At 54.1% G+C, this 26,272-nt stretch overlaps 1 protein-coding gene across 1 annotated transcript in view; it reads right to left on the bottom strand.

Moving 5' to 3' along the window:
- The window catches only part of EZR (ezrin), a 42,497-nt gene that overhangs the window by 9,308 nt on the left and 6,917 nt on the right, over positions 1 to 26,272 (bottom strand). Inside the window, exons 3-7 of the mRNA XM_059699935.1 lie at positions 12,613 to 12,696; positions 9,344 to 9,439; positions 8,260 to 8,534; positions 7,592 to 7,675; positions 5,596 to 5,742 (exon numbers count right to left, since the gene is read on the bottom strand). Coding sequence (XP_059555918.1) covers positions 5,596 to 5,742; positions 7,592 to 7,675; positions 8,260 to 8,534; positions 9,344 to 9,439; positions 12,613 to 12,696 — 686 coding nt within the window. The remainder of the gene's footprint in view (positions 1 to 5,595; positions 5,743 to 7,591; positions 7,676 to 8,259; positions 8,535 to 9,343; positions 9,440 to 12,612; positions 12,697 to 26,272) is intronic.

Genomic DNA, 26,272 nt, shown 5'->3' with positions numbered 1-26,272 from the left:
AACACCCGCATGGGCTGGGAAGGGAGGAAGTGCCGCAGGAGGAGCGCGGCAGCCCCACCTGACCAGTGATCAAGGTCAGCAGCGCAGTAAGGAGGTCCTGGCATCACGGCCACCACCAGGCCTCTCAGGACAGACAGCACAGCACGCCCGTGGGGTCTTTGCCAAAATGCCAAACTCACCCGCTGGTGGGGCTCAGTGACTGAGCGTCAACCTATGAACCGGGAGGTCACCGTTCAATTCCCAGCCAGGGCACATGCCTGGGTTGCGCGCTCAATCCCCAGTGGGGGCCAATCAATGATTCTCTCTCATCATTGATATTTCTCTCTCTCTCTCTCTCTCCCTCTGAAATCAATAAAAAATATATTTTTTAAAAGTACCAAACTTATCACTAACCCCCCACTGCTAAACTTGACTGGCTTTAAAAAAAAAAAGTATCGCCGAAACCGGCTTGGCTCAGTGGAATAGAGCGTCGGCCTGCAGACAGAGGGGTCCCAGGTTCGATTCCGGTCAAGGGCATGTGCCTTGGTTGCGGGCACATTCCCGGGAGATGTGCAGGAGGCAGCTGATCGGTGTTTCTCTCTCATCGATGTTTCTGACTATCTCTCTCCCTTCCTCTCTGTAAAAAATAAAGTATCAAACTTGAATGTAACCATGAGAAGAAGACCCAAGTTGAGGAGCTTTCTACTAAGTTATGGTCAGTACTTTTCAAGCGTGAAGTGGGTGCTGCCAGGCTTCTCCTTGCAAGTTGTCACGACAGACAGACAGACAGACCGAGCGAGCGAACTGTCCCAGATGGAAGGAGGCTGGGCAGGCGGGCCCACTAAATGCAAGGGCTGTTCCAGGTGGGACCCTGGGGCAGGAGAGTCGAGGACAGCGGTTATGGCGGGGACAGCGGTTATGGCGGGGACAGCCGGTTACGGCGGGGACAGGGTTATGGCGGGGACAGCGGTTATGGTGGGGACGGGTTATGGCGGGGGACAGGGGTTATGGCGGGGGCAGCCGGTTATGGCGGGGACAGCGGTTATGGTGGGGACAGGGGTTATGGCGGGGACAGCGGTTATGGTGGGGACGGGTTATGGCGGGGACAGCGGTTATGGCGGGGGCAGCCGGTTATGGCGGGGGACAGCGGTTATGGTGGGGACAGCGGTTATGGTGGGGACAGCGGTTATGGCGGGGACAGGGGTTATGGCGGGGGACAGCGGTTATGGCGGGGACAGCGGTTATGGCGGGGGCAGCCGGTTATGGCGGGGGACAGCGGTTATGGTGGGGACAGCGGTTATGGTGGGGACAGCGGTTATGGCGGGGACAGGGGTTATGGCGGGGGACAGCGGTTATGGCGGGGGCAGCCGGTTATGGCGGGGGACAGGGGTTATGGCGGGGGCAGCCGGTTATGGCGGGGACAGCGGTTATGGTGGGGACAGGGGTTATGGTGGGGACAGGGGTTATGGCGGGGACAGGGTTATGGCGGGGACAGCCGGTTATGGTGGGGAACAGCTGGTTACGATGGGGGACGCCCACAGATGGCCAGGTCTCCTCTGGGTGCCGACTCCCCCTGTGACACCTGGACGGGCACTCTGGGGCAGCTAAGAGAAGGGCACTTAGAATCTTTCGTATTTACTGGTTTTGAAACCTTTCAAAAATCTGAAATGATTTCAAAATGAACTAACGAATTTTAATCCAAAACATGCCAGAAGGTGATGACAACGTTGTACATCTTGACAGGAGTTTGGATTTTTACAGGCATTTGTTCGTCTAAACTCAGTAAATGGACACTTAAGAGGGAACATTTCATTATATTTAAGTTTTACATCAAATGAAAACAGAACACCCTGTGCCCAGGAAGCCGTGTGCACGCGGGGGAGGTGCCCAGGCGGCAGCGACCCCTGGAGACGTGCGAGGGAGAGGCCCGGGCACGGCCGGGGAGGACAAGGCAGGTGGGAGCCGCCAGGGTCTCGCTGCAGGCATGCGGCGCTCACTATGAAACCTTCCCGGTCTGCAATGTGTTCCGAGACTTTTCATTTAAAAAGTTTAGGAACAGTCTGGGCCGTGGGCTGGGCTGGGCTGGAGATCACCGTGTCCTACAGAGCGAAGAGCCAGTCCCTGGCCAGAGGCAGGGATGGGGCAGATAACAGGGCTGGACTGCGGCCCGAACTAGCGTGGCCTGGCCTCCCTGCGCCTGGAGGGGCCGCTCCCCCACCTCCCACCCTACAGCCTGCGGCGGGGCCAGGCCTACAGGCTCCAGTGGGTGGGCAGGCGTCTCACCACGGCCCAAACTCTGTCAGCCTGAGGCAAGCTCTGAAACTTCCCACTTGGGAGGGTCTCACGAGTCCTGGCCATAGAGAACTTCTATAGAGCCTAAGTGACTGTTCCAGGTTCAAGTTCGGGTCCCAGAGTCCAGGAGAGAATGGCCTGGCACCTGGGGTCCCCTCGCCCCTCCCCCAGCCAGAGTGAACATATCCTGCCAACCGGGTGTGCTTTTGGAAACTGGAAATTGTCTTTAAAGTAGCTGGTTTATTATGTGCTTGAAACGTCCTTTCGAAGGTGAATGAAATGGAAATCAGAGCACCTGACAGTCCTGAGTAAGGAACCGAAGGGAAAGGACACTGTGCTGGTCTCAGTCCCACCTGGTTGGTGGCCCTCCCCACAGCCTCTCGCTGGGAGGGTTCATGTGGGAGCAGCCTCACCCCTCACCGTCCCTCCAGGACTACAAAACGCAGTGGCCCTGCTGCAAGGACTAAAGAACTAAAGAACGGGGGGGGGGGGGGGGGGGGGGGGGGATCGGGTTCCTCTCGTTCTTTGTCTCGTTCTGTCGTTTTGTTCTTGGTCTGGATGCCAAGCAGAATTATAGCAGCTGATCTGAACTGTTCCCAGGCTGATAACGCTTTTCAGGGAAGGGCCTGGGTCTGCCAACTCCCTCCCTCCCGCCGTCTCCTGCTCCGACCTACGGTTCACGGAGAGAAAGACAAGTGCTCAGTCCTGCGTCTCCCACGTAAGGGTCACGTATACGATGAGCAAGGGGCCCAGGAGGCACTTCCCAACCGGAGCACATTCAACACTAAAAGGACATTTTAGTGAAATACAGGCATGTCTGTTTCTCTGCAGGGCACCCCGAACCTATCACCCAACTCACATCCTCAATGTACCCAGTCTCCCATCTGAGTCACTTCCAAGAATTCCACCCCTGCACTCCTAACCCTAACCGACCCCTGCACTCCTAACCCTAACCCACCCCTGCACTCCTAACTCTAACCCTAACCCACCCCTGCACTCCTAACCCTAACCGACCCCTGCACTCCTAACCCTACCCAACCCCTGCAGTCCTAACTCTAACCCTACCCCACCCCTGCACTCCTAACCCTAACCGACCCCTGCACTCCTAACCCTACCCCACCCCTGCACTCCTAACCCTAACCCACCCCTGCACTCCTAACCCTACCCCACCCCTGCACTCCTAACCCTAACCCACCCCTGCACTCCTAACCCTACCCCACCCCTGCACTCCTAACCCTAACCCACCCCTGCACTCCTAACCCTAACCCACCCCTGCACTCCTAACTCTAACCCTAACCCATCCCTGCACTCCTAACCCTACCCCACCCCTGCACTCCTAACTCTAACCCTAACCCACCCCTGCACTCCTAACCCTAACCCACCCCTGCACTCCTAACCCTAACCCACCCCTGCACTCCTAACCCTACCCAACCCCTGCAGTCCTAACTCTAACCCTAACCCACCCCTGCAGTCCTAACCCTACCCCACCCCTGCACTCCTAACCCTAACCCACCCCTGCACTCCTAACCCAACCCTAACCCACCCCTGCACTCCTAACCAAACCCTAACCCGACCCTGCACTGCTCGTCTGCAAGGGCACCAAGTCCACGTGAACACAGCCAGGAGTGGCCTCAGACCCGAGCCACAGCCCCTGGCTCGCCATGGACACCGTATTGTCCATATTTGTTTAAAAGGAGAAGCTGGGCCTATTGACTGAGTGAACATCTGCTTGTTTTCGTAACTGAAGGGGGATGCCTTCCCCAGCAGGAGGGGAGGGCGGGGGGGGGGGGGGGGAGGCAGGAAGTGAGGAGGTCCGCCCCCAGCACTGTCTTTGGGGAGAAGGCCCCTTTGAGAGGGTCGCCAGTTCCATTGCTCACTGGGGGGAGAAGCCAGCAGCTCCTTTTACTTGGAAAAATGCACCTTGTGCGCTGGGGGCGTTACAGGCTGCCTTCACCGCGTTCTGCCTAGGCCGCTGCTTGCAGCTTGAAAAACCTGTTTGGACAGCCCTGGCCAAGACTGCATTACAAACCTGGTCATTCAAGAAAGTTCAAAGAGGCAGTTTCCCCCATGTGATCCACGAGGCCTCCGCTCATGCACATGCGGGAAGAGCACAGGCCCCGTAACCCACCCCTAGGCTCTGAAAGGCCTGTCACGGCGCATGTGTGACCAGCATCTCCAGCAGGGACCCCCAGCGCGGCCCGACCATGCCTCCACCCAGTTCGTGCACCAAGTGGAGGGCTTAGGATCATCTGACCGGGTCCCTGCCTGTACTTGGAGTTCTGGCAAGAACCCAGTGGCTGAGATTACAGAGAGATTCTTTTGTGGTATCACTTGTCAAAAGCAGGACTGCGCCCCTCAAGAATGCCAGAGAGGGGTTGTGGGCGATCTGGAGTGTGGGGAGCTGAGAACATTAACCTCTAGGAACAGGTGGGGCGAGGGAGGCCCAGGTGGACATGCGGGAGCCGGGACTTAGAGGAACAGCCTGCGGCCAGGAGGGGCACCGGGTCAGTGGTCCCCTGGGCTCCGCAGGCACAGAGGCAGGAACCCAGGCCCAAGGGCGTGGTTTGGCATAAAGGCCTGAGGACAGCCCCCGGCACCCTCAGCCTCAGATCTGCGGCCACGCTCTGCTGGGCGCCAGCCGGCCGTCAGGGCCGCCTGCACTCGGGAAGCTTCTGGTGGGAAGAATCTAGAATTTAGGCTTGTCCTCCGCTCAGGAGCCACCTCACTAAATTAGAACCATGTTTTCTGTGCGGATTCTCAGCAGGAAAAAGGCCTGTGTGCGCGGGGATGGGCACACGGGGACGGGCACAGGAAGTCAGGGGAGCCGCTCCTTGAGCACCCTCACCTGGCCTGCTCCATGCCCAACAGACCACTCACCTCCCGGGTGGCAGAGGACCTGGTGGGCTGTGTACATAAAGGCTACTGTTTACAGGTCTTAGGGTCCCCAGCAGCCCCACAAATACCCGTTGGATTAGCACAAACCTCCAAGCCGCCGGACTGCCTGAGGGGAGCTCTGGGTGGGCCGGCACCCCAGGCGGGGAGCGCCTCGGTGGGAGTGGGGGTGACGTCACAGACCTCCGTGGTCTCCCTGCGGGACCCTCCGCACATGCCACACGTGACGGTAAAAAGGTCGCAGAGACAAGAGAGAAGTGACGCACGCTCCAGGCGCCCTCACAGCCGCAAGCCCTCGAAGACCCACAGCCCCTGGGCCAGTCGGCTGCCCGTAACCGCTTCAAATGCAGCCGGCAGTCGTAATCCCCATGCTCGCCATGGCCTCCAGGCCCATGCCCCACCAACTAAAGCTCAGTATGAAGTTCAACTCACTTATCATCTTTCTCATAAATATTGAGTCCCAGGGCATCCACTCCAAGCCACAGGTCTGTTCCTTTCTTATTTTTTATCTCAAAATAGTTGATCCCGTACATTTCCAGGTCCTGGGCGATCTTCAGGTACTCCAGCATGGCGCTGTCTCTGTTGGGGGGACAGACACGCACCATGGTCAGTGGGGGTGTCCTGGGCGGCCTGAGGTGCAGGCAGGTCCGTGGACGGCCAACAGCCACGCGCTCCGGGGGCTGTCCCGCTGCCGCCCACACGGTGCCCAGGCGGCCCCGATCTGACCACTGGCATCGCTCACATCAAGGGAACGGGACTGGCTCACGCTGGCTTCTCTGGACACAGACTCTCCTGTTCCATTTATTGCCAGGTCCCACTTCCCTCACCTGCGGGCCTGCGGGGGCTCCCACCATTTGCCTCACCAGCAGCCACGGCTGAGGCTTCGAGCTATTTCCCTCCACGGAAGCAGCGTGGCTGGGACAGGAAGCTCTAAGGCAGTGGTTCTCACCTGTTTCTTTGTTATGAGGTGGGGCCACATTAGTAACAAAGAAACAGAATTTCTGGAGGATGAGGCCCAGAAATCAGGGTTTTAAAAAGATTCCCAGGTGACTCTAATGTGCAGCCAAGGTTGAGAACCACTGCCCTAAGGACATGTGTCTGCGAAGCCCAAACTCGAAAAGGCCTCTGAGTCTGGGACCACATGGCCATGCCCGAGGCGAGGATTCAGGGACAGCAGAGACTGGCCATTTCCCACGCTTAACAGCAAGTGTTTCTGGCTTGGGATCAGTTGTCTGCACTTACTTTTGAAGGCAGTCGCCTCACGGACAATGAAGAACCTGGCCCCTCTGTGACAGAGGAAGACAGAAGCCTGATGCTTAGGAGCAGTGCCCCGCCCCCTCGACTAACGGGACGTTTTAGGGGAGAGGGAGAGGGAGAGGGAGAGGGAGAGGGAGAGGGAGAGGGAGAGGGAGAGGGAGAGGGAGAGGGAGAGGGAGAGGGAGAGGGAGAGGGAGAGGGAGAGGGAGAGGGAGAGGGAGAGGGAGAGGGAGAGGGAGAGGGAGAGGGAGAGGGAGAGGGAGAGGGAGAGGGAGAGGGAGAGGGAGAGGGAGAGGGAGAGGGAGAGGGAGAGGGAGAGGGAGAGGGAGAGGGAGAGGGAGAGGGAGAGGGAGAGGGAGAGGGAGAGGGAGAGGGAGAGGGAGAGGGAGAGGGAGAGGGAGAGGGAGAGGGAGAGGGAGAGGGAGAGGGAGAGGGAGAGGGAGAGGGAGAGGGAGAGGGAGAGGGAGAGGGAGAGGGAGAGGGAGAGGGAGAGGGAGAGGGAGAGGGAGAGGGAGAGGGAGAGGGAGAGGGAGAGGGAGAGGGAGAGGGAGAGGGAGAGGGAGAGGGAGAGGGAGAGGGAGAGGGAGAGGGAGAGGGAGAGGGAGAGGGAGAGGGAGAGGGAGAGGGAGAGGGAGAGGGAGAGGGAGAGGGAGAGGGAGAGGGAGAGGGAGAGGGAGAGGGAGAGGGAGAGGGAGAGGGAGAGGGAGAGGGAGAGGGAGAGGGAGAGGGAGAGGGAGAGGGAGAGGGAGAGGGAGAGGGAGAGGGAGAGGGAGAGGGAGAGGGAGAGGGAGAGGGAGAGGGAGAGGGAGAGGGAGAGGGAGAGGGAGAGGGAGAGGGAGAGGGAGAGGGAGAGGGAGAGGGAGAGGGAGAGGGAGAGGGAGAGGGAGAGGGAGAGGGAGAGGGAGAGGGAGAGGGAGAGGGAGAGGGAGAGGGAGAGGGAGAGGGAGAGGGAGAGGGAGAGGGAGAGGGAGAGGGAGAGGGAGAGGGAGAGGGTGTGTGTGTGTGTGTGTGTGTGTGTTTGGGGCTTGAAGGCTTTAACTAACCTGCCTTTGCCCCCAGGCGGGAACACCTGGCTGTCAGGAAACCTCACTGTAGCTGGCTGGTCACCTCCCCGGGACGGCCCTCGCGGGCACAGGCAGACAACAGGCCGCAGGCAGCCCGCCACACTCACTTGAGCATCCCGCGGTGCTCCGCGTGCCACACCTGGATCCGGTCCTCCCACTGGTCCCTGGTGAGCTTGTGCTGGTCCATGACTCTGACGGCAGAGGAAGAAGGCACAACAGCGTCACCCAGAGGGCAGGGCTGAGAGGTGAGTGACAGGCTCTGTCCCCTCATGCAAACCTTCCCTTTTTCTTTAAATAAAATCACCACGAAGTGCGTTTGTTTCTACTTCCTAATGTGCAGTTCTACTTAGGACGAACTAAAATCTGATGATTTAAACCCGAGAGAGACAAACTCAGCCCTGCTGGGAAAAATCGTAAAGAACGTTTTACCTTAAGCCTTTCTGCCCAAAGGGGTCACTTACTTGGTCACTGGTGACCGACAACGGATTTACCGGGGGCCAGGCTATTATACACCAGGAGTGGTGACGCCGTCAGGCCATGAACACGTGATTACTTTGTAACACCCTCAAATAACACGCCGCCTATAGCCATGAGGACGTCCCCTCCCCGCTGCTGCTCAGCCCCCATGTCCAGGCGGATCACCGGCCTCAGGGCGCCGCGTGCGAGGCCAGCGCCTGGGACAGCCAGGCATGCGACCGTCACATGCCAGCCGAGGAGCGCTGCCCGTGTTCTCTGCTGCTTCGCCTGCCTGCCCCGCCCCAGGCCGGCCGCTCACCTCTGGGGGATCAGCCGCTCGGAGCTGAGGTACCCGGACTTGTGCAGCTCCTTGTTGTAGTCTCCGAACTTGGCCTGCACGGCGTAGGAGCCGAGGAGCACTGCGGTCTCAGGGGGGCAGTAGATCTCGTCGCTCAGAATGCCCTCCTTCACTTGGAGGAAGAATAGCTTCTGGGTGATGTCCTGGATGAGCTCCTCAGGCACGTCCTCGGGGTAGAACTTGGCCCTGAACTTGAACTGCAGGGGGTTCTCCTTCCTGACCTCCTGGGCCGACACCTGGACAACGAAGCCGAACGCTCACTGCGGGCTCAGGAGAGAAAGCCCTGCCCCCAGCACAGGCTGCCGCCCACGGCCGAGGGCCCTGCAGGCCAGTTTCAAACAGTGTTTACTCTGAAGTCACCTTCTACATGTAAGACCCAAGGCCAGTTTAAGAAGTCCCACGACACACCCTCCCTTCGTGGGAAGCCTGGCGCCAGCCTGGCCCGATCTTCTGGGGACGGGGCGAGGGAGAACTCGAACTCGAAACACCTGCTCCATGAGCCTGGCCGTGGCCAGTCCAGCGTGGACCGCGGAGCTCGCGCCCCTCCTCCTTCACAGCCCCAACCGCCCCTGCTGCCATATAATTTGGGAGGAGAGCAGGGTTTGGAAAAGGGACATTTTCCAAATTGTCTGCAGAAAACACACTTTGCTTCTTGCTGTTCTCTATAATTGTTACTGGAATTATCCCATCTTTAGAGTTGGGAGATAATCTATCACAGGTTCTGACAAAGCAGTAACAGGTTCTTGCAAAACAGTGGGTGATTCATGGTTTAGAAGATTAATAATCGCACTGTAAAAACAACACTAAGGTCAGCTAAATACTAAGAATTAACCCTCATCGCTCGGTGAGCAGCGAGGGGAAATGCCCGGGTCCGACTGCCAACCTGTATCCCCGTTTACAGGAAACCTGCGACCTTTTTGTCTGGAAAAACTTCTACACAAATAAAAAGGAACAAAAACCAAAGTCCAAGTAAGGTGCTCCAGTTCAATACCAACGAGGAGGACCAACACCCAGTTAGCAGTGCAAACAGTTAACTGTGACTTACCTTTTTATCAAGTTTTAACCAGGTAGGAAATCCTTTATTATCTACGTACTGGAGGCCGAAGTACCACACTTCCCGCAGGCCGATGGTCTTCACCACCTGCGGGGGGAGAGGGCGGGGGCGACAGCCATGAGACACGGAATGGGCAGCGCTACCAGCAGCGCCATCACGGGGGCGGCGGTCACAGTGCAGGGAGCCAGGTGCCGGCTGCCTGGTCACACCGAGCCAGCTAACACAGGCTATCCCATCACCCCAAAGCCATAACGATTTATTTTTAATATCGATTTGAGCAGATTCTAGTTTACATTAAATCTTACAAAATGTAACGACCTTCTAAAATCTCACTCCTGCTCCCGAGTCACTGCGAGCTGAGTGGCGGAGTGGGCCACGGGAGTGCCTGTCGCTGCCAGGGGTGCCCCTGGGGAAGGAGCTGAACGCGGCCGACATGAAGCAGAGGCGCGCTTGGTTCTCCTGGGGCTGCCCTGCCTCTCAGTTGGCCCGAGACCCTGCGTCCAGGAACGGGGAGCCCGCAGCCCGGGAAGAGAGGCCGATGGTGGCACTTCCAGGGAGGGGCGGGGAGTCTCGGACACACAGGCCCAGGAAGTTCACATTCTGCCCAGAGACGGAGACTTCACCCGGTCACAGCGAGGGGTTCACACTGGGCAATCCCCGTGTCACTAGGAAAACCTCTCCTGTGGCCCTGCCCAGCTGCTGGTCCGTGTCTCGGAACCAGACATGCGGCTGGGGACACCTGTTGAACACGGCCAGGGCCAGTCCAGAGCTCTGCTGTGCAGTCCTGGAGCCCATGGCGTACAATGTGAGGCTCAAAGAGAAGGGTCCTTAGCTGTCCTTCAAATGCATTGTCTACCACACTTAGAGGGGGAGACTGAGCACACTAGCGACGGGGAACCAGGGGTCTAGAGCGCTCACTTAAAGGAGCTGGAAATGCCCTTAGACTCCTTCCTGAGCCTGCTCCCCCCTGGGGGACAGATGCCTACGTTCCCCTGGTAGGGAGAGAGGAAAGAACCCGCCCTCACACAGCGCTTGCCTCCACATCTTCTTATGAAACCCGATGTCTTGTTTTCACGGCAGCCAAGTGTAGAGAAAGTCAATTCAGAGACCAGAGTCTCTATGCCCAAAGCCGCTGACTTCTTATTCCTGCACATCTCCACCTCATTTGCATGTCAGACCTGCCCTGCCTTCCTGTCTGGGTTGCTTCAAAGCCTCACAAGAAAGCCCACATTCCAGCAATCACCCTCTCTCTGTCCGGTCTCCCCTCACCCCCCACCGCAGCCCTGGCTCGGCCCTGCCCCCTCTCATCAGCCCCTGCGGGTGCTCAGGGCCACAGCTCAGAGTCCTCTCCACCTGGCAGGCGTGCCAGCCCCTTCACACAGCATCAGACTCTGGAGCCTCCCGTGGACAGAGCCCGGACTTCACTCTCTTGGTGAAAAGCCTGGTGCCTACTCGGCCACAGGCTCCGTGACGTGAACCTCCCACAGATTTCCGGGAACTCGCCCCTCCGTGTTTCCCAGCCCTGCTTCCATCCCGATGGCGCTCCCCAAATGACAAAATAGACTCGGAGGACCTTCCCTCCTGCGGTCCATCCTAACAGCCGCCCTGCGGGGGCCCCCGACACCCCTAGAGAAACACCTCACTATCCCTCAGTGTCCTCGGCCTAACCGAGGCTGAGCCCACGGGGAGGGAAGAGGAGCAGGCCTAGTCCTTCACCTCGGCCTGGGCGGCGTTGTAAGTGGCAGGGGTTTGGGAAGTAAAGGCAGGGATTGTCTATTTCACTCCATCTTAAGCAGCAGCTGAAAAACACTCTTGACGGAGACACTGGGCACACACAGCCACACGGCAAAACTCTGTCCTCGCCCCTCTGGACGCCAGCAGTGGGCAAGTGCCCTCGGCTTGTCGGGGATCTGCCTCCTGCGTGGCTGTTGACCTGTGACACGCTCATCCAACCAGAGCCCTGGACTAGGACCCAGTCACAGCCCAGTTACTGCAGAGACTTCCCGGGGTAGAGAGGAGGGGTCAGTCTAACTCACCACCTCGTCCGCTTTCCTAACATAGAGCCTCCCAGCTCCGCTTTAAAATAAATTGCTGGAGGTCGGCCTGGCACTCACTGAAGACAAGGACTGTCTGTGACTGAGGGACACGGTGGCTGCAGGCACAGCTAACACAGCACCTGGGCCTCCTCCCCCGCCTGCACCCCCTGGAGCTCAGCTGGCTCCATGGAGCGGCTTCAAGATTACCTTTCAGGCGAAACCTTTAGAATCTGAACCAAGTCCAGCCCCACCCAGAGCAGTAAATGTCTGGATCCTTGCTGGGCGAGGCAGCACCGGGAGAGCTGAGGTGTGTCCCCACCCCTGCAGGCACTGGCAGGACTGTCACCCTGACCCCTGGGGCTGCTGCGGGGGTGGGGGGGAGAGGGGGCCCAGTGCAGGGAAAGGGCGATGAGAGGACATCCCACCCAGCAGCGGGGAGTCACTGCAGATTCTAGATTTGCTAAAATCTTACCCTCCAGGTCTCCCCATCAGCACCCACTCCACTTCCCGGGTTAGTGTTGATGGGAACATTGCTTTCCTCCCACTGGGGCCTCAGAAAGGCGAGCACAGCTCCAGGGCCTGCATACACCCCGTCCTGTTGCCCGCTGGACCTCGGCCCTGGAGCACTCACTCAGCCCAGAAAGAAGACCTTGCTCGCTGAGGAACTGTCCCAGGAAGAGCTATCGCAGGGGGCTCGGTGCTCCCGTTAAAACCCCACTTTCACCTTCAGGCTGCGAGAGGGAACGCCACGGGCTCCGTGGGGCCAGCTCAGATGAGCGTCTGAGTGAGCTCAGTCCGAAGGAGCTGGGGAGGGTCACCCTGGAACCGTGCCTGCCTGGCCCCTCTCGGGCCCGTGGGCGGTGTCTGATCTCCACTGCACCCAGCCCCACACTGATGGCCAGCAGCAGCCAGGTGACCACGAGAGCCGGGGGCAGAGGGCAGCCAGAGCTGCGGGTGCGGCAGAGCCGGGGGAGTGGAGGCACCGGCAGGCCTGGCACCCTGGGGCTGCCGAGGAAGCCTTCCCCGAAAGCGCCCCTCGGAGCGGTGAGCAGGGCCACCCCACAGAGTGGTCAGTGTGAGCCCCGCGGGAGGGGAAATGGGCTGCTCTACAGAGAGAAGCAGGCGGCACACCAAGGAATATGCTTCGCAAACAAAATGATTCAGATGTTGCAAACGTTTCTTTTCTAAATGGGAATTCTCTCTCTCAAGTTCACAGAGACCAACCTGGTCAAAAAGCTGCTTTCCTGTGGTGTTCGGCTGGATGGCGAACTCCAGCTCCGCGTCCATGGTGGTGACTCGGACATTGATCTAGAAAACACAGGGACAAATCACACTTAGCGAGCATTCTTTTCTCTCTTTTAAAAAATTTATCTTTATTGATTCCAGAAAGGAAGGGAGAGGGGGAGAGAGAGAGAAACATCAATGAAGAGAGAGAATCATTGATTGGCTGCCTCTGGCACAACCCTTACAGGGGATCAAGCTGGCAACCCAGGCAGGTGACCTTGACCGGAATCAAACCCAGGACCCTTTCAGTCCACAGGCGGATGCTCTATCCACTGAGCCAACCCAGCGACAACAGCGTTCTTTTCTCTTGATCCTCTCCTGAGCCTTCCAGTCAGAGCTGCTCAGCCACACGCAGGCTGTTCCTCTCCAACAGCCATTATCAGTCTCGTCAGCACACACGCGTGCACACACATATGCACACACGCACACACTCCCCGGCTGATGAGTCTCAGCGCGTGCACAATCTGGACCCGAACGCAGGCCTGCCTTCTTCAGCACCGCACATTCACACTCAGGTCTGTGCCCTTTTTCTACAAAAGTCCTCTGACTACGGTTAGTGGATTTCCCATGCACCACCTCCTCCTGACCCCACCACAGCCGAGGGAGGCTCCGAGAATTCAGACCAGGGCAGGAAGGGAGAGGATCCACTGGGTGGGCAAAAGTAGGTTTACTGCTGTTTATATGGAAAATACAATACAGCAGGTCCTCGGGTTACGTCGGAGATCCGTTCCTACAGCGACGTAACTCGATTTTCGCCGTAAGTCGGAACCCACCTACATAAGCACCTACGTCACTCACATGGAGCACAGACACAGCAGTAATGAACTGAAACAGTAAAAAAAATGTCAAAGAAAGATAACAATTCCTAACCTCTACTTGTGGTAAGTAAATAATAGACATAAAGCACATATGTACATACATTGAAATGACAGAACTTTTTTTAATAAATATATGGGAGATGGCGACGTAACCATGAAACAACATACGTCGAGTCCCTGGGGACTGCCTGTAATGAACCAGTAACAGTACAAGAATGAGCTGTAAATGACGAGTGGCCAGGCCACTTGACCTCAAGGGGGTGTGTGTCGCCTGACTAGTCGTTACCCTGCGGTGCTTCCCACAAGGTGATCCTGGCCTTCGGGCGGCACAGCAGGGGTTTGCAAGACGACCTCCAGTCCTGCAGAATGGCCAGCGCCTAACCACGCACAATGTCCAGTCAGCGGGACACCCACCAGGACCCCACACACCCCTCCAAGCGCTCTCGGGACAAAGGACCACAGAGGTACTGCCTTAGTCAGGGGCATGTTCAACAGCCCATGTTTATAAAGACTATGGAAATTATTTCCCAGTTTACGGATCCTTAACGATGTGCTGAAAGCAGCATACACTTGTACCCAAATTTAAAATAAAACATTTACTCAGAAAACAGGACCATTGCTGTACATATTTTGGTCCACTTATCCAGGGGCTTTGAAAGACATTAGGCTTTGGAAATGAAGGAAACTTCTAAGCCCAGTTCCTTTCCACAGTCTGTGAGAGGTTTCCATGCCCAGCAGCTGGTTTTGGTGAACTCGACACGTGGTGAAAGCTGGCGCTCACATCAGCAGCGCCGCCCCAGCCATCAGGTGGGATCGTGCGGTTACGCATCAACGGGAGGTGGCCCACGACAGGTCAGAGGTGCAGGAACTTGAAGTCCAAACACCCAAACCTCGTGCAAAGACGGGACAAGAGCACATGCTTTGCAATCTGTATCGTCCTGGTGTGTCTCCTAGGTCACACTTTCCTCAGAGGCCACGCTCGCTGCAGGAGGCACCGCCAGCAGGCGTGGTGAGGGTGCAGGCGTGTGCAGGAGCAGCCGTCACTGAAAAGCTACCCGAGAAGGCTGGCCAACATACTAAACACCTCTCGACATTCAGTTTTGTTCGGAGAGGGTGGTGACAATTAAAGTTTAATTTTGCTCATGTACCCCCGGCCCCACATACACATGCAGAGCCATGTGGCTGATGGTGTAGATAATTTAATAATTCATGTCTCCTTCCAAATGCTCCTCCATTGACGCTCAGACACAGAGTCATACTGTGAGGTCTAAAGTGTCAGAACACGTAAGGAACCCGACCTCATCCTACTCCGTTATTCATAATGGGAATTGATAAATAACGTTAGATAACGTTAGGGAGTTAACTTAGCCCTCAATTGATTAAAAAAAATTAGGTCTTTCTACAACCATGTACTATGTCAGAATTTTCTAACAAAATGACTTATCTTAGACACAAGTCAGGAAAAGCTGGTGCTGCACATGCCCGAACCCCTCAAGGAAAATGAGGTTCCAATGGATATATTTTTCACACTGACCACATTCAGCAGAAAACTCTTTTTTTGCCCCACACAGTAGCTAGCTTAATGGGTGAGCTGTATTTTTTATTTTTACTTCAGTAGGAGAGTTAAGTTTCTGAGCTCTTACTAGAGTATCAGTATTTGCAAGAGACAAATGCCTAAAAACAGCCCAAAACAACAAAACTGGCCAATAGGACTTCTTAAATTTAAGCAAAATGCTATGCATGTTTTGTTGTTCTTATTGTGTGTGTGTGTGTTTCATGAATAATGACTAGAATTTCACAGGTATTTTGCTCCAGGTCACTTGACTATATAATGCATATTACTGAATATCTGGATTTAACACATAAAATTTCTTTGCCTTAGTTAATGAAGATAATGAAAACTTGTCAGACTCTTTATCCTCCCTCTGCTTAATAATCTACTCTTTAAAAAATTCTATTTGCTGTTATTAGGGGCCAGCTCAGCTACTACACTACACACCTATGAACCATGACAGCATCGTTCTGCTGCTCCCAGCCCACCCCAGCCAGGACACCTTGCACCCTGTGAGGCTCATGTGCTCTACAAACCCCAACCAAATGCCTGCCGGGGATGCTGGCACCATGGGGGTCACTGGGGACAGAGGAGTGAGACCTCCCTTGCCCTGGAGCCACTTGACTTAACCCACAGAGATGGCCTCAAGTGGCTGTCATACACTGCATGGGACTGGCCGTTGGACTCCCCAGAGCAGCTTTACAAACACTTGAGTTTCTGGGCCTCAGCCCAAGAACCTGTATAGTTTTTAAAGCCACTCAAGTGGCTTGAGGACTGCCCAAGTCACTGATCAGCAGGCAGGAGCAGAGCAGCTGGGAGGCCTGGGTTCGAGACCTGGCGCTGTAACCCACTGAGGACTCAGCCCCTTATGTGCAAAAGGTCTGGACTACGTGTCCTGAGGTCCTTTCCAGCTCGGAAATGTGAGGTCTGGAGTCCCGAGGGGCAGGGGCAGGGTTAGAGCAAGAACTGAGAGTCCTGGGCCGACTCCTGGCGGGAGGCAGGGGATGCGGGGGGAGGATCCCTGAGAAATAACTCAGAGGGAACGCTATCAGCAGGTGGCCAGATTGCTTCAGGGACAAAAGAAAGGCTCAGCCAGTGGCCACACCTCCTGCAGGGGCTGTAACCCTCCTGGCAGGAGAAAGGGGCTACAGGCTTCATTGCTGCAATGCAACTGGCATCTCTTCCTAACAAAAAGGAGAATGAAAAGTATTTAAGCGCCAATCTTCTTTTTTTAAACGCCCAGTAACAATTCACCCCACTAAACAAAATAAACCCACTGTCCTCTCTGCTCACTCCCTCCAACTGAGCAATCATGAGACAGACAGACCTGGGCCTCCCAGCCAACCCCTGCCGGGCAGGCCGCAGTGTAGAACCAAGAGTGTCTGTCAGGGATCTTCCCCTTTAACATCCTGCAACTCAAACAGTATCTGAGTGCCTTCTGAGCCAAGTCAGCAGCTGGGTTCTCTGCAAAATCTCTGAAGGTAAAGGGAGGGACAGAGCGGTGATGCTCTGGGGGAGGGGGCGCAGCGGCATTTCGAGGTCACAGAAGTTAAGGCTGCGTTCCTTTTTTCTTTCTTTAACTGAAAGGCTTTTGAATGTCTTTGCTGTTAATGCAAATTGTGAAATCCCAGGGCGGGCCCAGTCTGCTTCCCAGGTTTCTTTTCCGTGGACAATCCCCAAGCACCAGTCCTTCCAGAGCCCACTCTGAAAAACATGAGTCTCCCAGGTTCACTTGTTAAAACCGCCCCGGAGCCTGTAGGAGAACACACGGAGGGACCTTGAAGTGCCTTTTACTTCTAACCCAGGCAGAGGCTGAACTGTTGGCTGTCAAATGATCGCCCTTTATCATTCTCCTCATTTTGGTAGATAAATATTTGGCAATATTGCCTTTGGGAAGTGCCCGCTTCCTCCTGACACGCTTTCTCTTGGGTTGAGATGACCTCTCCAGGCAGACCTTTCACAGAACTAAAGACCAAGACAGGAGGGGAAGGCTCCGGCGAATTCTGCCCCAAACCTCCCAGACAAGCGGCCGCTCCCGTCTCCTTACGGCGCCCGGCGGCGTGCCAGCGGCGGGGTTGCTCTCTGCGCTCATTCAAAACCAGGGGGACCATGAAAATGAGGGAAATGCACATGGTCCCCTCTGAATGTTTGGCTTTCAGGCCGTGGCCTGAGTGATAAGGTTAATCCCTGTGTTATCACACCTGCATTTGCTCAAAAGTGAGGAGTGGAGCTGCCCAGCACCAGGGCGATTGCACTGGGAGCCTGACCTCACAATCACTTAAAATGTCAGCGCTGTTTCCCCACATTCCAGCCTCTTCCGAAGGCGCCACCTCAGCAACTTCGAACAGCTTTCAAATATTTGGCGAAGGCCTTTCAGATACGTAGAAAGGCTGATAGGAAGCGGGTCCGGCCGCCCGCTCCCCAGCTGGGGGAGGTGCAGGGAGCCCAGCACGGAGCCGTTCTCCCCGCGGACAGCCACCGAGTGAGAGAGCATCGCCGATGCCTGTTTGGGACACTTAATTGAAAAATTACACGGGCAATACTGTATTTTCATCTTCATGTTGAGTACTTTTAAAATTACAGCCTTCTTGAAGTATAACTTACAACCATAATATTTGCCCGTTTAAAGTAAGCAATTCAGTGGCTTTTTAGCATATTCGCCGAGTTATGCAACCACACCACGACCTAATTTTAGAGCATTCCGTCACCCGGGAGAAACCCGTGGCCCTCAGCAGTCCCTCCTGCTCCTCCCCCCACCTACCTGGCACCCACAGTCCACTTCCGTCTCCACAGGCTCCCTACTCTGGACAGTGTCTATGAATAGAATGGGGTCTTGGTGACGTGCTTCTATCACTCAGCATGTCTTCCCGACTCATCCATGCCTAGCATGTCAGGGCTCCAGTCCTTTTTTCTGCCAACTAATATTCCACTGTCTGGGTAGGTCACGTGTGTCTATCTACTTTGAACTGGACTACCTCTGGTCAAATTGGTAAGGAAAAAATTAGGGGGGAAACAATGGTGAAAGAAAGTAAATTTGTAAAAGTTCACTGTTTTTTAAGTTGTAAATGAAAATAGTCTGTGCTCTCAGGAAGAGGCCCAGCTGCCAAACTCGTGTGAACACACCACCGCCCAGCCGGCTCTCCTGCTGCCAGAAGCAATGGTAGTTGCCACGGATTCTAGCGACTTCCCTCCTCCCATGAGGGCACGGCACGGGAGCAGAGGGGAGAAGCAGGCCTGGGTAGGGGTTCTCTCCGCACGTTCTAAGGGGGCTGACGGAGTTTTCCACTTTACATTTCGTGGTGCCAAGCACGGCGCTCAATCCGAGTAGCAAAACCCCCAAATCTCTCCCTGATCACCACCTGCGCGCGTCGGCCGTTCACCTGCGTCTCAGACGGTCCCTGGGGAAAGGCCTCGGAAGATGGCAGCGCCGCCCACACTGCGCTGCCCGACGGGAACGTGCAGAGTCACCCGCAGAGCCGGCTCAAACAGCTCCCGGGCCCCAGGCCGAGATCCTGACTCAGGGGGTTGGAATGCGGCCCCGGAATCTACCGCTCTCCCAGGTCACAGGTGAGACCACACCCGGACAGCCCTGCCCTGGGACGAGGCAGCATCCGAGAGGCATCGCACTCAGGTGTCCCACACAGGGATGGCGTGCAGACCTGAGCTCCTTAATGAAATCTGTATCCAACAGATGGGTCCCTATTCAGCGCTCTCTCTGGATCCGAAGCGCCTCACTTTTGAGAAAGATAAGAACCAGCCTCTATGAACAACACTCTCACTAAGTCACACAGTGGTCACTTCACAAATGCTGGCCCACAAGCACCGACCTGTGACCCATCCCCGACTGGAAAGCCCACAGCCCTGCGGAAGCGGCCCCGCAGCTCCAGCCCCCGAAGGCAAAGTCAGAGTCAGAAGCCCCAAAGCCAAGGTCTGCTTTTCAGCTCTTTTCCGTATCACCCACCCTTTCTCGGGTGTCACAGTCATAGCTGCTATTTAAGGGATAACTTCGTTTCTATCTATTTTACAGAATGAGACTCTCTCGTTAAATGTGCAATGCTGCCCCCAGCAGCACTGTTTACACAAACAAGGTGATAGGAAAGTAGTGAACACTGAAAACCCAGTGACCATATTCTACACTGTTATAGTTACTAGCAAACACACAGTTAGAAGCATCCATCTTCTACTCAAGAAAGGCCGACCACACACCACCCTGTAGGACACAATTCTTTTAAGGACAGAGAGGCCAAAATAAAACCAGTATGTTGCTAATGGAAGGTATTTATCAAAATACCCGAACTATTGTACAGAGAAGACAAGTAAAATGGGAATGTGGTCCTAACACACAATTTTTCATTAAATGCAGTGAAGTCCACACTAACACGATACTGCGCCAGCCAAGACACCAGCACGGCTCGTCTGGCCACAGCTCCTGCCACCAGCAGCAGCCACACGTCACCATGTGCCCACAGCAGGTTGGCCTCAGAGTTAGAAATTCCAGAGATACATGTCTAAGCTCTAGCTCTTAACACCAGACTTCCTGCGGTTTCTGGATCTTTAGAGGGTGGAAAAACAGTATAAATATATCTCACTGACAAGTTAGCCCTCTGGCAGGTCTGTAAACAAATGCTCTTCCTTTCTTTCCAGCTCCTCTGAATCTTACGTTTAAATTATACCCAATCACATCACTTGATCTTTTCTCTTTCAAGGTTCAAAAGAACCTGAGTGAAGGTGAAGCGATTGGCTGGTCGGGCTCAGGAAAACTGGTCACCTGGCTCCACACATCTTATAAAAAGATTGTGTGATTTAAAATAACAAACATTGTCAGGCGATTCGGGAAAAGCCCCCGGCATCATTGTCTGCAGCGCAACAACCCAACAATGACAGGCGGTAGGGCAGATCCAGAACGCGTATTCTGATACCGTTTTCATATACGTATGTAATATCAGGGCAATATTCTAGCTTTTTATGGCCTGTGATGGGAATAATAGAGCCATCCAATGTCAGAGCTGACAAGAGTCCACTTGTGACGACTCCTGTAAGGTCCAAGTGCGGCCCCCGTCTCGGCCATGCCTACAGCTCGCCGAGGGGCCACGGATGGGCAGCCACGCTGCTTCTGGGAACACGAGGTGCTGAAAGTTGCTGAGCAGGACTTTGAGACGTGGGTTAGCTGCTCTCGGGTCTCTTGGTGCCCATCACCGAGCTCCAGGTAACCCCGCACCTCATGACAGCTGTGTTTCCCCATCAGGAAAAGCCAAGCTAGGGCGCGAGTGGACGGGTGCTGACAGTTCCGGGAATGCCTTTCCCTGCAGGGAGTATCTATCAAGAAACTGAATCTACCTACCACCTAGTGCCTCCAGCTAAGTCATCATCCTTCCGGAACAGAGCAGTCCAGGCCTCCCTCCCCTTCCTTCCTGCTGGAGGTGCAGAAAGGTAGTTACTGGTCAGGGTTTGTGAAGGTGCCAATACTCATGAAAATCGAGTTCAACTTCACATGAGCCACTGGACTCGAACCAGGTAGTTGTTTAGTCGGGTTTCTGGGTTCAGTTTAAGCACAGCCCTTATTTATTTAGTTTTAGGAAGTGTGAGTGTAAACTTTAACTTGGAGGAATGGGGTGGGTGTGCCTCTTATCCAGAGAGCACTGGCCTCATTTCGCAGAGAATTCCATAGCACTTTAAGGAATTCTGAGGGTAACTTAATCATGAAAATTAACTCTACACACCCTTACCTCCTTTCTGAGCTAAGCTTACAACTTAAAAGCTCAATTCTTAATATGCAGCCGATAACAGGACAGAGTGTCAACATGAAAGCTGGGCCTTGGAATTTCCAAACCACTTGTTTCAGATGGTTATTTAACATTTTAAGAACAGAGAGGCCAATAAAAATGTAACCAACATCGTTACACCCATTACACCCTCGCTTTTATGGTTAATGATGTGTTCCAAGTAGAGCAAGGAAAACAGTGACAAGGTGGTGGGGTGGCTAAATGGGATTGCTGGGTGAGAGGCGTCAAGCTACCCTGGCCTGAACCCCTTCTTTTAAACACGGGGGAAACTGAGGCCCAGAAAGGCTTACACAACTTCCTCAACTTCTGGCAATCTTCTAAACAGCTTCTAAAAAATTTATATTCGTATAGCTCTGAAACATTATTCCTAAAGTTGTATCTCTCAATATAGTCAATGGTTTTACACTTTTGAAATGTCTGTATTTCCAAATTCCAGGGTGAAAACTTAGGTAAAATTATGCATAAGAGGGAAGTGCCCACATCCACCAACATTCAGCCCACAAATGTCAAGAACTTGTAATGAAATCCCCAATCTTTCTCAACAGCTCTTTCTGCCTCTGAATGTCAGCCACTTCCTGCCCCCAGCCCCACTTCCTGTCAGCCAGGCTCGCAGCAATACCCAGGGCGGACAAACCAGTCCCTCTGTACTCACTGTAACAGGGAAATCTCGGCCTTAGAGCCGGAGGCGCGTTCTCAGCTCCCCCCCAGTAACCGTGGGGAACAGTGTGTGCTGCTCGGGGCTCAGGGGCTGCTGTGCGGGGAGGAAACGGACTTCTACACTGGGAATGGCTACACTGTGTAATTTTACTGATTTTTTTTAAGAGAGGAAGGGAGAGGGAGAGAAAAATATTGATGCGAGAACGTTGCTTCCCGTAGGGGATCCCACAGGGGGTCGAACTGGTATAAGTGGCCTGACCAGAAATGGAACCTGCGACCCTACAGTGCATGGGATGGCGCTCCAACCAGTGAGCCACACAGGCTAAACTAGAACCTTAGACACCACTTCACAGAGGAAAGGGAAAAGGAATCGTCAAAGAACGTTATGTTCTGCAAAACTATTCCCTTTCAGAAACACAGATCATCTGCTTCAAGGTCACTTTCTCTGTATCTAATAAGCTTCAAGTCTTGATTCTGTAGCACTGATTTCAGGTTTACTAGCTGGGTCACACATACTTCAGCCCCCATTTAGTTCACTGAAAAGTGAGGGTAATTCTACCCACAAGCTTAGGGTCCCAGAAAAGACCAAGTACCGGACAGGGCCGGCATGACTACCTCATGCTACAATGGTTTTTCGTTCTAGGCTCATAAAACAGGAAATTAAAGACACAGACTACACTTCACTCCCCACCTGGAATGGACTGTTTTCTTTGTAAATTTAGAAGCCTGTCAAGAGTCCTTCCTTTCTAACGAGTGTGAGTGTGTGTGGGTGGAGGGAGGGAGGCCAAAACAAGGTAACTGCTTTGCTAACCTGTTGTTTTAAGGATTTATAAAATAAATCCTTAACTCTCGTGCCATTTCTGATATAAATCTTTGCCCCTCGTTAAGATCACATGTGCAGAAATAGTCTGCAGTGAAAGAACATTTCTCCTGTAAGAAGCTTAGACTACATGTATCTGAACTTGAGCAAGAAGTCTTTACTTTTGCTTTACTTTACTCCCCATCTATCAAAAATGGGGAGTGAGACCCACACTAAATCAGCAAGCTTACAAAACCTGCTGGAATAAGCAGACTTCAGTAAAACATGCTTGTAACCACCTGTATATCTGAATTTATAGTTAAGACACACACACCCCTGTTTAATCTATACTTTGTCACAGTCAAGTCTGCCACACGCGGATGGGATTAAAACTGTGTATGTACTGCTTGATGGCACCAAGACCTCGTGTGCGGGTACGGGCCCATCCCCGCCCACCCCGCAGCTCTGGTCCTGTGAAGGCCCAGCCACTCACAGGCTGCACACGGATCGCCCTCCGAGAGGGCTGCGTGGGGCCCGCGGGCCAGGCCTCGCATTTGCCTGCCACCACAGCATCTCAGCTCTGAGAAGGCAGCTATTGAGATAATGACCTATTTCCAGCGGGGTCACAGCACTCCCCCTCCCCCACCCAGAGATCGTGGGAACGAGTGAGGGACTGGCCTGCAACAAGAACTCTGCGTGCTGCGCGCCTGCGGTGGGGAGAAGGCCCACTCAGCCAGCTCACAAACCTGCTCGAACAAGCAGACTTCGTCAAACACAGCTTCTAAGCCACCTTGCACATCTGACTTACGCTGTTAAAACACACACAGCCCCGTTTAACTTATACTTTGTCACCGTCCGGCCAGATCTCCTTTGGTAAAAGGTGTGTGTGGGGGGGGGGGGGGGGGATGGCCCAGGTGGAATGGAAGCAGCCCCTCACTGACCAGGACACAAAAGGTCTCCCCAGAAAGCCTGGCTCCACTCCAGGGACCCCGGACACGGCCGTGGGCGGGAGGGGGGGAGGGGGCGCGGGGCGGGCCAGCCCCAGGGGGAGGAGCCGTGCCTGCCCTCCCAGACTCCAGCATTTGGCCGCTTGGAAACAGGACAGCACCTTTCCCTTCCACCCTTATGTGCTTTTAGGAAACAAACTTCATTTTGGAAATTTGGAAACAGTTTAAGGAGCCCCGGGTGTTCTCCACGCAGCCTGACACCACGGACTCCCGGCATTCTTACTCCTCTACTTTCTACCACCTTAAAGCAACGTCACTGGCAATAGTATTCTAAGGCCGTCACATACTTCACTTGTGAAACACCGGTATGCGGCCCGAACGGACACACACCTCCACTATTTCCAACCTAATTCAAAACTGGTCCTTAATATTTCAATCTAGTCAGTATTCAATGTCCCCCACTGCCTCCACAATACCTGTTCCAGTGGACTCGTTCAGGTCACGGAATGCACTGCGCAGCCGTGCCATCACCTGCATTTCCAAACTGCCCTGTTCGGCCAGTTTCTTAATAATAAACATCAGGTGTTCCCCACCCGTCTCCCCACCTAAGTCCCACTGAGAGTCTCACCCAAATAGCAATGTGTTATGCAAGCAGATACTTCAACCACCAGCAACATCCGTAATTATTTAACCAAGGCCATGAAACGTCCGCATAACAATACTGTACTGACACACACAACATTCTCATCGAGGCGGCTCTCAGCTAATATTTATATCCTAAGCTTTTATTGGTTTGCTCTCAAAAAGCATAAGGAACAGGCTGGCCATCCTGCTAAGACGACTCTACAGAAATCTGCAGACGCAGCCACGGCAAATACTCTCCCAAAAGGAACAAGGTCCCTGCACCGATGCCTGAGCAGGACGGGAGCCCACGGGACCCAGCAGAGACGACGTGCTCCCCACAAACCCCAGTGGCAGCGCGTCCTCGGAGAAGGATCCCCTCGGCTCCCTGTCCGATGTGAGAGGGACGGGCCAGAAACAAAAACAGACAAAAGCGTCACGCTCTGCCCACTGGGAAGTCACTGGTTTAGCTCTTTACCCTCCGAGGAGGGAGAGAAGAACAAGGGCCCTCCCTGTGGCCCACAGCGGCGGGATGGGGGCCGACAGCGGCGGGGTGGGGGCCCACAGCGGCGGGATGGGGGCCCACAGCGGCGGGGTGGGGGCCCACAGCGGCGGCCCTCCCTCCGGGCACCGGACACCGTCTCAGCTGCCTGAGCATCTCAGGCCCGGAACGCCGGGCGCACAGGAGGCACCCTATCTGCCGCATGAGCGCATGCAGGGATGTGGGATGTCCACTAGGGCGACAACAGGACAAAGGGAAGGGTGAAACCTACTGCCTGTTAGGCAGGTCAGAAAGAAGAACGCCCGTCCTGAGAAACGACGGTTCATCCCATCAGATTAGAATGTCGTGGTGACAGGTCGAGCTGTGCATGTACTCTGCCCTCTGTGGTGACAGGAGAGAGTGCCAGACACGGGCCGGGAGTGTCCCTGTCCCTGTCCCGTGGGCCTCATCAGAACCTCAGAGGACATCCCAGAAGAGGAAGCAGGGCCCAGGGAGGCGGAGACGCTCGCCCACCGGCACCCCTAAGAGGCAGCATGTCTCCCCACTTGGTCAGTCTCCCTCCCTCTACTCATCTGCCAAAAAGGCAAGAATTTAAAGTTTGTTCCGGAGCAGATAACGCTCCCCCCTCGCTACACACAAAGCACTATACTTTTCGCTGTCGCAGTCAGAAAAGACAGAGGCAAAGAAACAAGTATCTACCATTGTTACAGGTAGAAATAAGTTCTATGAAGAAAAATAAAGCGGGGTACAGGGTGGACAGTGAGGGGCCCTATTTTAGATAGAGTGATCTAAATTAGGGATTGATATGAAACCATCTCTAGTCAGAAATTCATACACTATGGTAGGTCCAAAGTTCACTTTAAATTGTCAGTGATAAAAAGGCCACTCACTTATGTAACATTCACCTTCCAACTCAAATATCAGGCACAAACGGCTTTCTTTTAGCACATGCCCACCTGTCGTTGTACAGTGGTCAGCCAGGGCACGGGAGGCTGCCACTTCCCCTGTAGAAGCAAGGCCACCAGAACACCTGCTTCCGTCCGGCCTCAGCACCACCCGCCAGCCCGCGCGAGCTTGCCCAGTGCGTGTCCAGGCTCAGAGCCTGTGATTTCTTTCTTTCTTTCTTTTTTAATTAGAAACAGTGAAGTGAATCTGCTTCCAAAAATTATTAACTCAGGCATAAAATATATAGAAGGTACATGAAATGCTAAACAATAATTATTTTTGTCCTAAAGCAGAAGTTGGCAATTTTTTTCTATAAAGGGCCAGATAAATATTTGGGGCTGTGCAGGCTATATTTGGTATCTGTTGCATATTATTGTTCTTGTTGTTTTAAACAACTTTTAAAAACGTAAAAACTATTTCTCTCTGGGAGTCCATAAAATCCAGGCCACACAGTCAGACTCGGCCTCTGCCTTCCCCCTCCTCGAGTAAAAACAATTATTTACAATATCTGTTATGGCAATTTTTAAAAATACAGACAGTCTTAAAGACCTCTCGGTTTAAAATAGAAAAGAAAATTAGCATATGGAAAGTGACTTCAAACTTAACCAAAGGTAAGCAAAAGCTGATATGTTTGGCTATTGCAGTTTGCCCTCAGGTGGTATCTGTTCCTCAGTTTATCAATAACAGTTAGGCCAAGATCAGAATTTTCATTTTGCTTTCAAAGTTTAAACTGTCATTTCTCAGGACGGGCATTCTTTTTTCTGACTTAGCCGAACAGGCAGTTGGTTCTCATTAGATTAAAAAGATAATTATGTTAATGCAGTTTTCATTTCCTTTGAAACAGCACTACCATTAATCCTTAAGGTGTTAAAAAACAAAGGGAATGCGATTCATAATCAAAGAAAAACAGAACTGACCACTGCTACTACCTCAATGCCTTTCTGCCCTTGTGCACTGGTGAGCTCCTAGGCATCCC

The sequence above is a fragment of the Myotis daubentonii genome, chromosome 6 (genome assembly GCF_963259705.1).
Source record: "Myotis daubentonii chromosome 6, mMyoDau2.1, whole genome shotgun sequence".
NCBI lineage: Eukaryota > Metazoa > Chordata > Mammalia > Chiroptera > Vespertilionidae > Myotis > Myotis daubentonii.
The sequence above is the reverse complement of the archived record's forward strand: the minus strand, read 5'-3'. Positions and strand labels throughout refer to the sequence as shown.